Source organism: Danio aesculapii, chromosome 5 (genome assembly GCF_903798145.1).
Source record: "Danio aesculapii chromosome 5, fDanAes4.1, whole genome shotgun sequence".
Lineage (NCBI taxonomy): Eukaryota > Metazoa > Chordata > Actinopteri > Cypriniformes > Danionidae > Danio > Danio aesculapii.
Window position 1 is genome coordinate 65,909,073 of NC_079439.1, and position 12,500 is coordinate 65,921,572.

The following is a 12,500-nucleotide window of genomic DNA, read 5'->3' on the forward strand; positions in this document are numbered from 1 at the left end:
ATGGCGCTACACAACTTTAAGCTTCTGACACCCGCTTTTAGCACAGAAGAAGAAGACAGAAAGTTGACACGCTTGTTATTATAGATGGTTCAAGTAGCAGCTTCAGCTCTAGCGATGAAGAAATGATTATTGTTCACCAGTTCAATAAGCAGCTCCACGTTCAAATCGCCTCTGGGCATCTTCTTTAGTGTGCGCTTGCATTGACAGTTTTGCGCTTGAGCGCCTCCAAGTGCTGTTTACTGTAAATTCAGCAGCTCCGTGCATGTGAACAAAATTGGCAATCTGATTGGTGGACAAGGTTTTCATGCGGCGCATCAAAACAAAAAATGAGCATGAGGCGTTTCTTTAAAAATGACCATTTATGCCTGCTGTTTTGCGCGTTGATGTGCACGATCAGATTGGCGCCCTTTATTTAGTCACGAGGCGTTAAACGTTGACAGAAAACGCACGCAAAAGCGTATCAGTGTGCACGGGCCTTTAGCATGTCACTTACCTGTTCTGTAATGATGTGTTTAGCTGTAGTTTGAAATAAAAAAGAAAACGTTGAGTTTTTCTCCCCTAAGGACTTATTATGCGCTCTCTGTCACCATCTTGTGGTGGTCAGCCATCATATTCTTTGCTCTGCATGCTGAAGGCTGCCGACACACTGAATCTACAATATTATAAATATTTTAAATAAGCACCATCCTTATAAATAAACTCATAGTTGCAAGCTACACAACTACATTCTCACCTACAAAGCCTCAAAAGTACATTATGTTGTCCAACAGATGCAATATTTGTCAAACTGTAGTGAGTTTATTTCTGCTTGTCATGTGGGCGGAGTAATACGCAAGAGTGAAGAGGCTGTTTGAGTGCTGTTATTGCAGAATATTGCACGGCTATCAGATTCGAGAACCAGACAGAACTGTTGTATAAAATCATATAATCAAGTAGCTAATCATGTTTTTAGGATTATATAAAATACACTAGCAAGTTACAACCAAACTTTGCTGGACAGTGGTTTGAAGACTTTTGAATTATTATTGTGACCACACGTTGCTGTTATTTCTGATTCATTCATACTGGACACTAGAGGGTGCTCTCGCATAAATGCCACACATTAGCTATTGAAATACATTAGCTATTGCTGCTGCAGTGGAGAGGATAAAGATGATAAAAATGGATAAATGGATCAGACATGAACACAATAAACAAACCCTCATGGTAATATCTGGATTATTTCTGTACTTTAAGCCATCCTGCTTGTTTTATAATCATAAAATACATTTATGAATCAATGCTAATTGACCTAGCATTCATCACTGTATTGAATATAAATGTACTTTAGTGTAATTATGAATGAAAATGTCTTGTCTTTTTAATGAAACAGATCGGAGGGGGTCATAACATTCACCCAGTGGTGTCCGGAGTAGCTGAGAGGGTCATCGTTGAATCGAGGGAGCTTCGACTTCAGCCGTTCAATGAATATCGCAAGAGATTCAATCTGAAACCCTACACATCCTTCGCAGAGTTGACAGGTATGACTGTACTTTTAATTTTTGTACTATTTACAGTACAAGGGAAGAACGGTGGACAAATAATTCATCATTACTACATGTAAAGAGCCGCGAGGATCAGCTGAAATGTCACCTGAATCGGCGGAATCATTCACCTGCCCGCACATAATTTTATCTGATATATAAATGCGCACCCGATCGTCACTTTAATAATTCTAATTCTTTGTTTTAAGCATGGTGATAGGTCAGCGTGGATCGTTCGTTATTAACAGCAGATTCAGTGAGTGAGCTAATGTGAGCATCCCCTGCCAGAGACAACATGGAGGGGGTATACTGTATATCAAGGCAGCACAGGTCCACACATGCATCCATGAGGCTAGACTTAACTTCCAGTGGTATTTTTTGCTGTCCCGACGAATGCAAGAACTTAAAGTCTGACTTTGACCTGACTGGCCTTTCGATTTATACATACAGCGCTTCTCAGCCATTGCATATAGCATACCCAGCACTTGATTCATCCTCATTAACCACTTCACTAAAACGCTCCCACACGGCACTTTTGTTTTGTTTTTAATTCTTCCGTTTCAAGTTTCTCTCCAATCGGTTTCGCCTCCATTTCTGCTTTAACAAATGGACTTCCTCCACCATGCGCATATTTTTTTTTCAAATTAGCCTGAAAATTAGGGCCTGTTTGCCTGATGAAAAATGTATTAAAAACATGTTCATATTTTACAGGATGTGTTAAAAAAATACAAAGCAAAAATCACTATTAATTAAACTCATCCAGCCGTGACCCAACTGCAATTAATCATAATGTATTTTTTATTACCCGACCCGCCCGACCCGTGGATTATCCGCAGCACCCGTGGATATAACCGCCATCACTAATGCCTATCATTATATTTCTAATGTGTTCAGAATGTAATTATGGTGGCTTGAAAAGCCAGCATATTGTTATCTATCAAAACTTCTTCTTCTTCTTCTTCTTCTTCTGAGACTAATTTCTAAGTGTATCTCCTCCTAGGCCTTTCAAGCTACATACTTCAAACTTTCGTCAAACCTTCAAACTGGTCTGACTCGGGTTGCTATATCTTTTCTAACTGATCCGACTTTGGGTTTTCCGAAAAACGACCCAGAAAAATCCCAAAAGTCCCATTGACTTAACATTGGGTCAAACTTTGTGAGCTCATAACTCTGCATCAGACTGTCCTACAGATTAGAGTCTGGCCTCATTCAACTCAGTCTAGCCAGCAGCCAATCACTGATTACCTTTAAACTTACTAGCCACTCCCTAGCAACCAATTTCAGCACCCTAGCAACTGTGACTGTGACTAGCTATTCTAACACATGCTAACAGTTTAAATGTATATTGACATGCTAATCTTGCTAGAAAGGTGCTATCAACACGATAGTGACATGCTAGTCATGCTAGTAACATGCTAATTCATGCTAACAACATGCTAATTCATGCTAGAAACAAGCTGATTCATGCTAGAATCATGCTAGCAACATACTAATATCATGCTAGTTACATGCTAATTCATGCTAATATCATGCTAGTTACATGCTAATTCATGCTAGAATCATGCTAGTAACCTGCTAATTCATGCTAGTAACATGCTGGTAACATGCTAATTCATTGTAGAATCATGCTAACAACATGCTAATTCATGCTAGAAACATGCTAATTCATGCTAGAATCATGCTAATAACATGCTAATTCATGCTAGAAACATGCTAGTAACATGCTAATTCATGCTAGAAATACGTTAATAACATGCTAATTCATGCTAGAATAATGATAACAACATGCTAATTCATGCTAGAATCATGGTAGTAACATGCTAGAATCATGCTAGTGACATGCTAATTCATGCTAGTAACATGCTAATTCATGCTAGAATCATGCTAATTTATGTTAGGATCATGCTAGTAACATGCTAATTCATGCTAGAAACATGCAAGTAACATGCTAATTCATGCTAGGGTCATGCAAGTAACATGCTAATTCATGCTAGGATCATGCTAGTAACATGCTAATTCATGCTAGAATCATGCTAGTAACATGCTAATTCATGCTAGGATCATGCTAATAACATGCTAATTCGGGCTAGAATCATGCTAGTAACATGCTAATTCATGCTAGAATCATGCTAGTAACATGCTAATTCATGCTAGAATCATACTAACAACATGCTAATTCATGCTAGAAACATGCTAATCCATGCTATAATCATGCTAGTTACATGCTAATTCATGCTAGAATCATGCTAATTCATCCTAGAAACATGCTAGTTACATGCTAATTAATGCTAGAATCATGCTAATTTATGTTAGCAACTGCCTAGCAACCACTCAGAATACTTTAGCAACCCCCTAGCAACAACCTAGAAACATGCTAACATATATGTACTTATCTATGCCGACTGTTTCAAACTTCATAAAAACTGCTTCAGTTATTTACACTTTAAAACGACTTCAAACTTTTAGACTCGGCTTTTCAAGCCACCATAAAGTTTGTCTTCAAACTTTAATATCTAGTTAATTCATTGTTTTTTAAAGGTGTAATGAGAGAAATGTTAGGTTTAAGGGAGTTTTATTATTTTTGTGCATAACTTTTAGTCCACCAAAGCTGTTTTAGCAAAGTTTTAATGACAATCTTTAATTATGTTTGGGTCTTTTCATGAAGAAACACACAGAAAATAGAAGGGAAATGTAAACAAAATTGGAAAAAACTAAATTTTCAGTACAAAATGGCTTTTCCTGGCAAAAGTCTGAATTTAGTTTGACCTCCAGTGGCTCGTATGATCTTCCTTACTACTGTAGTCAAAGATTTATGTTTGTTATAATGGCTTTACAACATCATGCATTCTGGGAATCCTCCAACATTTGAGTGATAATGTAACTATTAAAATTAATAATGTTAATTGTTAACAAGTTGTTATACAAGTAGTTGTGGTCAAAGTGAGAAGCCTTTAGGCTGGGGAATGAACCTGCCGCACAAACCACCAACTTAGCCTGAGACATGAAATGGGCAGATAACATATGCTGCTACTATATATATATATGTAAGTTCTGGTCTCTGGTTTATTGAGACACTCAGTGTTAAAATTAGTGGTGGGCAAAGCGAGGCTTCATGAAACAGTCGAAGCAAATGTGTCAACGCTTTGAAATGTTTCTTAACCCGTCTCTACAGTGACACCTAGTGGTCATTTTTATGTATTGCGCTGGAACAGCTTCAGCAAAGAAACGCTTAAGCAGATTTAGTGAAGCGGTGAGAGTTCCTGACAAGCATGCAGAGATACTGGGTTCGAATCCAGGGTGATGCAGCTATAGATGTTAGTTTTTAAATGATCTGTTCTTGTAACGTGTTTTGTTTTAACATATGTCTGGCATCCGAATGAACACTTTGTGAATAAAAATGTCTTGTTTTGGTCATAAAAAGTAACATTAAAATACATCAAGACATAATTTCTGAGTATTTATGAGTCGGGATTTGAACTCAAGCCATTTGCAGCACAGTTACTCTGTGCACACTCACAATCCACTAGGCTACAATAAATAGAGGTTTTTTCTGACCCTGTCAGTCAAACGCAGATTCGCCAGGTCTCGAACCGCTTCTGAAACAACGGATGCTTTGAACGTTTAATGCTGCTAAAGTCACGTGACCTGGTGTTTCGAAACACCTTAGGTGTTCTCCTAACCAACTTTTTCATTTGGCACAGCAGTGCTTTACACATTTAAATTGCACTAAAACCAACAAAAACCTTCCTTCATGTCTCAGATCAGCATCAGATCTGAAATATAGCACTGTAGGCCACCATTTGATTTAGTGAAGCGGTGAGAGTTCCTGACTAACATGCAGAGATAATGGGTTCGAATCCAGGGTGATGCAGCTATAGATGTTAGTTTTTAAATGTTCTGTTCGTGTAACGTGTTTTGTTTTAATAAAGGTCTGACATCCAAATGAACACTTTGTGAATAAAAATGTCTTGTTTTGGTCATAAAAAGTAACATTAAAATACATCAAGACATAATTTCTGAGTATTTATGAGTCAGGATTTGAACTCAAGCCATTTGCAGCACAGTTACTCTGTGCACACTCACGGTCCACTAGGCTACAATAGATAGAGGTTTTTTCTGACCCTGTCAGTCAAACACAGATTCGCCAGGTCTCGAACCGCTTCTGAAACAACGGATGCTTTGAACGTTTAACGACGCTAAAGTCACTTGACCTGGTGTTTCGCATCACCTTAGTCCCTAGTTAAAATATAATTTCACTGTTCAAGTAGAGACCCATAGATAATTATATGTGGTCATTATTATAACATTGCTAAGACAAATCAAATGGTGGCCTAAGACCTTTATACAGTGCTATATTTCAGATCTGAGACATGAAGGAAGGTTTTTGTTGGTTTTAGTGCAATTTAAATGTGTAAAGCACTGCTGTGCCAAATTAAAAAGTTGGTTAGGAGAACACCTATAGTGCACCATTTTGGACTGTAAGTGAAACCGAAGCACCCGAAGGAAACCCATGCAAACATGGTGAGAACATGCAAATTCCATACAGAAATGCCAACAGGCCCAGCCGGGAGTTGAACCAGCGGCCTTCTTGATGTGAGACGACAGTGCTAAACACTGAGCCACCGTGGCGCTCCCAACACAATTGCGTAGCATAAAAAACTTATGTCTTATGTCTTAAACTTATGTATCCTTCCTTGCTACAAAAAGAACTGTAGCCACATTATTGAGTAATGGTTCCTGTTTCTAAAAGATTGTATTGCATGCATTGTTTATTAGCTGTTAATGCCTGACGTCCTTGTTTTCCAGGAGAGCAGGAGATGTCTAAAGAGCTAGAGGAACTATACGGACATATTGATGCTATGGAGTTCTACCCAGCTCTTCTGCTAGAGAAAACACGACCTGGTGCGGTATTTGGTGAAAGCATGGTGGAAATGGGGGCCCCTTTTTCCCTAAAAGGCCTCATGGGAAATCCTATCTGCTCCCCAGACTACTGGAAGCCCAGCACATTTGGGGGCAAGACAGGCTTTGATATAGTAAACTCTGCTACTTTAAAGAAACTGGTGTGCCTCAATACGAAATGGTGCCCGTATGTGTCTTTCCACACTCCTCCATCAGATTATAAACCACAGAGGACATCTCATGGTGAACTTTAGCAAAATGTCTGTCTGGAATCCTGTTGAAAACACTGAACACAAATAAAACAGAAATTTTAGATCCCAAACCAGTTGCTTTTAACAAGGTGATTGAAGTGTATATTTTTGTAAGAGGTTACACTTTAATTTAAGTCACATTAAATACTGTGTGCTTACATCGAAAATTAGTACAATGTACTTATTGTGTTCCAATTGCATTGCAGAAAGATGTATGGGTCTATTAAGATGGTAGGATTAGGGACAGGTTTGGTGGTATGAGTAGGTTTAATTGGGGTTAAGGTGTAAAAGATGGGTCAACAATGTAAATGTAATTACATATAGTAAATTTATTACAGGCGTAATGTATGTACCAGTATGTACATAATACGTGCGTTGAACCAATGGATTCATTTAAATGTACGTACACATACAGTAGCACTTAATGTTACTTAAAATAGTCTAAACCACTATAGTGTCCTCCGTAAATTGCAGTTTTGGCTTCAGGATTTATATGAAATACGCGTATTTTCCATCAATTCAACATGGGGTGCCGAGATGTAATTGGGTTAAACTAGCAGTGGGCGGAGTTACACAGACCAAAACAAACACAGAATGCATATGTTCACATGAGAATAACAGATTTTAGCATTGTATGTTCACTTAGCATGTTTCTTAAATATCCGCAAACATATTATGGTATTTTTATGCTTTAGAGAAGTGTTTCTCAACCACGTTCCTGGAGGACCACCAACACTGCATGTTTTGGATGTGCCCTTGGTCTGTCACACCCATCACAGGCCTTTCAGTCTCTGCTAATGAGCTGATGATCTGTGTTTGGTTAAGGAGACATGGAAAATGTGCAGAGCTGGTGGCCCACCAGGAACGTGGTTGAGAAACACTGCTTTAGAAGAGTCGAAAATGTACATAATACAGCACCTTTAAGCGTAAAAAATAAATTCGTTTAGAGGCAGTCACGTTAAAAAACATCCATCCATTTTCCAAAACACTCGTCCTATTGACCTTTTTCTGTAATGCGGAACTGCGATTGTTTTAGAATGACTAGGAATAATAAACGACAGAAAATGGTGAAACTACTTGCTCTACAAACAATTGTGTTCAAAGGCTGAAAAAAGGCTGTTTTTTTATTGTTTAAAAATCAATTTAAGTGAATGAGACCAGGGTGACACGGTGGCGCAGTAGGTAGTGCTGTCGCCTCACAGCAAGAAGGTCGCTGGTTTGAGCCTTGGCTTGGTAAGTTGGCAATTCTGTGTGAAGTTTGCATGCTCTTCCTGTGTTCGCGTGGGTTTCCTCTGGGTGCTCCAGTTTCCCCCACAAGTCCAAAAACGTGGTACAGGTGAATTGGGTAAGCTAAATTTGTCTGTAGTGTATGTGTGTGAATGAGAGTGTATGAGTGTTTCCCAGTGATGGGTTGCAGCTGGAAGGGCATCTGCTGCGTAAAAACATACGCCGGATAAGTTGGCGGTTCATTCGGTGACCCCAAATTAATAAAGGGACTAAGCCGAAAAGAAAATGAATAAATGAGACCAGAAGTCTCGAGCCAAAAAGATTCCAATGACTGTGCCCACTCGTACGTCAAGAATAAAGTTGAGTTTGTCCCAGGTAGACTTCTATGCATGTAAGAGCTCCAAAAAAAGCATTCCGTCCATTCTATGATGCTGAAGCTTTGCCGTGTAAATTGACCATCTAAATACTGTTCAACTTGAAATAAGTCATTGGCATTGTTTTTGTGGATCTATGATTGGCCCAGGGCTTGATTTGTGCCGGAACAAGCCAGATCCGGAGCCTCTGAAATCTAATCCGACACCGCGGGTCATTTTACCGACCCTCCTCCTCACACGCACCCCCGCGACTTCTCCTTCATCCACGACTTCCCAACCCTCTTTGTCCGCGACACCTATGTCTAGTGCATGTCTAGTGTATAAACTATGATTGGTTCTGAATGAATTTATCTAAATGGTGAACAGTACAGTAGACTATGTGTCTCAGCTTCCAATTAGCAGGCATTAACATGCCTAGTGTACAGTTGAAGTCAGATTTATTAGCCCCCTGTTTATTTTTTTCCCCAATTTCTGTTTAATGGAGAGATTTTTTTCAACATATTTCTAAACTATGATTAGTTCTGAATAAGATTATCTAAATAGTGGATGTGTCTCAGCTTTCCACTAGCAGGCATTAGCATGTCTAGTGTATCAAACTGCTTCCAATTATCTGGCATTATTAGCGTGTCTACTGAAAATCAAACTATGATTAGTTCTGAATGATCTAAATGGCTAACAGTAGTATGTGTATCAGCTTCCCATTAACAGACACTAGCATTAGCGTGTCTACTGAAAATCAAACTATGTTTAGTTCTGAATGATGTAAATGGCTAACAGTAGTATGTGTATCAGCTTCCCATTAAAAGACACTAGCATTAGCATGTCTAGTGTATATCAAACTAATTAGTTCTGAATGATCTAAATGGCTAAAAGTAGTATGTGTGTCAGCTTCCCATTAGCAGGCACTAGCATTAGCATGTCTAGTGTATATCAAACTATGATTAGTTCTGAATGATCTAAATGGCTAAAAGTAGTATGTGTGTCAGCTTTCTATTAGCAGGCACTAGCATTAGCATGTCTAGTGTATATCAAACTAATTAGTTCTGAATGATCTAAATGGCTAAAAGTAGTATGTGTGTCAGCTTCCCATTAGCAGGCACTAGCATTAGCATGTCTAGTGTATATCAAACTATGATTAGTTCTGAATGATCTAAATGGCTAAAAGTAGTATGTGTGTCAGCTTCCTATTAGCAGGCACTAGCATTAGCATGTCTAGTGTATATCAAACTAATTAGTTCTGAATGATCTAAATGGCTAACAGTAGTGTGTGTCAGCTTCCCATTAGCAGGCACTAGCATTAGCATGTCTAGTGTGAGTTTGAGAAAGTCAAGACAAGACTTACTATTTAATTATTATTACTTGTTTTATTGATTTACAACTTTCACTTCTATGTAAAATTAAGATAAAACAGTTGGTAGCCCATGAAGTACAACACTCCCGATTTCTCGAGATTAAGTTCAACAATACAGGTCAGAGAAATAACTAATGTTAAGATAGTTTAAACCTTTGGCACGAGCAGAAGTAACAGTCGAGTTGTTGCACGAAATAAACCAACTTTAAGCTCCATTTACTCTCCATTACTGTGGAGACCTTTTTCAACAATACTTCACATAATACCACGGCTTATAGAAGTCATTTTTGTAAGATTCCATAAAAGATTTGAAAAAACTGCTAAATAGTATCTAATTTTCAGTAAGAAAACATATATACATTTAATTACTCTGAAATTCTTGCAGTATTAAAAATTCCTTGGCATTATAAGAAAGACAGTGTATATAAACCTGATAAATGATCAATTTCACCTACATTTATACCATGAAGCTGAATATACATACTTCCCTTCTATACCATATACAGAAAAAGTTGAATGTGGAGTATATACATGAATAAGCCAAAACATTATGACCAATCATAACAGGGGAAGTGAATACAATTGACCATCTAGTAGATTTTCTGATCGGGTAGCATAAATGTTACGCAAACAATCAGTTGATCGATAGCTGTGTTGCCATCCAAATATGCAAATTAGACTTAGATTTAGACGTATGCTCAAAACTAGAGTATCGCATAAAACATTTGCAAATTAAGCATCATTTCCATCCAACCATCATCCCAATGTGAAGACAGACTTTGTCTAAGGGATTTAATGACCAAAACCCTGCTGAAAAATCCAGCTTAAACCAGCCTAGGCTGGTTGGCTGGTTTTAGCTGGTGGACCAGCCTGGTTTTAGAGGGGTTTTGGCCATTTCCAGGCTGGTTTCCAGCCATTTCCAGCCTGGTCTTAGCTGGTCAGGCTGGAAAATGACCAGCTAAAACCAGCTTGACCAGCCCGGAAATGGCTGGAAACCAGCCTGGAAATGGTCAAAACCCCTCTAAAACTAGACTGGTCGACCAGCTAAAACCAGCCAACCAGCCTAGGCTGGTTTGAGCTGTTTTTTTCAGTAGGGAAACAACAATTGTTTGTTGATTAACCGAGCCCATTTTTGCTATCTCTTAAAACAAAATCACATGGCTGTTTCTGTGGCTGCTATATGAAATTCGTCCGCCATATTGGAACAGTCAAAGCCATTTGGTGAACAATCTGTAACTGTAGTTATATGTACATTATGTATGTATGAATATTAATCACCGACATTGTATTTGGAGCCCAAGGCTCTTCGACGCATGAAAGCAATGAAAGTAGAGTAATTGGAGATATCACTCAGCATCTTGAGCGGTGCAGTCTATTTTTCCGGCATTGTTGTTTTATGTCGTCACCATATTGGAACAGTCAAAGGCATTCGGTGAGCCATCTGCAACTGTAGTTATACATACAGTATTTGTGTATGAATATTTATATCGGCCATTTCAGTGACAGAGTGTTTGGAGCCAAAGGCACATTGATGCATGAGGCCAACAAAAGCAATTCTGTCTGGTCTGATTCAACAGAGGGTCTCACAAAATTGACCAAAAAGACCAAATTTTACCAAAAGACCAATTTGATTGGCAATGGATGACTCTTGTCCACTGTTGAAAGTACTTACAATTGGAATGCAAGTGTCAATGAACTTTAGAAAACTGGAAGAAGGTCACTTGATCTGATCTGAGTCTTTTCCCATTTACCAAGGAAAATTTTGGCACCAGAATAAATACACTAGTATGCAAAAATGACTAAATATGATATATATTATGCCTGCCTAACTAGTCAGTAATGTCACTCAGTATATTAAGCAACACAGTCCAGTAGTCCAGCAATGCTGTTTTGATTTTCAAATATTTGCATTCACAGATAAATTCTCAGATGCTTCATTGGTGGCTCTTTCAGTAAGTCACTATTTGAAAGCCGTCTGCCATATTGGAACAGTCAAAGCCATTCGGTGAACCATCTGCAACTTTAGTTATACATACAGTATTTGTGTATGAATATCTATATCTGCAACAAATCAGTGATAATCAGTTGGAGCTAAAGACCCAAAGATGCATGAGGGAAATAAAAGCAACTCTGTCTGGTCTGATTCAACAGAGGGTCACACAAAATTGATCAAAAAGACAGATTTGACCAAAACACCAATTTGATTGGCAATGGATGACTCTTGTCCACTGTTGAAAGTACTTACAATTGGAATGCAAGCGTCAATGAACTTTAGAAAACTGGAGGAAGGTCACTTGATCTGATCTGAGTCTTTTCCCATTTACCTGGGAAAATTTTGGCACCAGAATGAATACACTAGTATGCAACAGTTACTAAATATAATATATTATGCATGCCTAACCAGTTGGTAATGTCGCTCAGTATATTAAGCAACACAGTCCAGTAGTCCAGCAATGCTGTTTTGATTTTCAAATACTTACATTCACAGATAAATTCTCAGATGCTTCATTGGTGGCTCTTTCAGTGAGTCACTATTTGAAAGCCGTCTGCCATATTGGAACAGTCAAAGCCATTCTGTGAACCATCTGCAACTGTAGTTATACATACAGTATTTGTGTATGAATATCTATATCTGCAACAAATCAGTGATAGCGTGTTTGGAGCCAAAGACCCAAAGATGCATGAGGGAAATAAAAGCAACTCTGTCTGGTCTGATTCAACAGAGGGTCACACAAAATTGATCAAAAAGACAGATTTGACCAAAACACCAGTTTGATTGGAAATGGATGAATCTTGTCCGCTGTTAAAAATGCTTACAATTGGAATGCAAGCGTCAATGGACTTTGGAAAACTGGAAGAAGGTCACCTGATCTGA

General features: G+C 38.4%; 1 protein-coding gene across 1 annotated transcript in view; it reads left to right on the forward strand.

Moving 5' to 3' along the window:
* The window catches only part of ptgs1 (prostaglandin-endoperoxide synthase 1), a 69,157-nt gene extending 62,413 nt beyond the window's left edge, over positions 1–6,744 (forward strand). Inside the window, 2 exon segments of the mRNA XM_056458718.1 lie at positions 1,373–1,520; positions 6,330–6,744. Coding sequence (XP_056314693.1) covers positions 1,373–1,520; positions 6,330–6,676 — 495 coding nt within the window. The 3' untranslated portion in view covers positions 6,677–6,744.
* Positions 6,745–12,500: the final 5,756 nt, after the last annotated feature.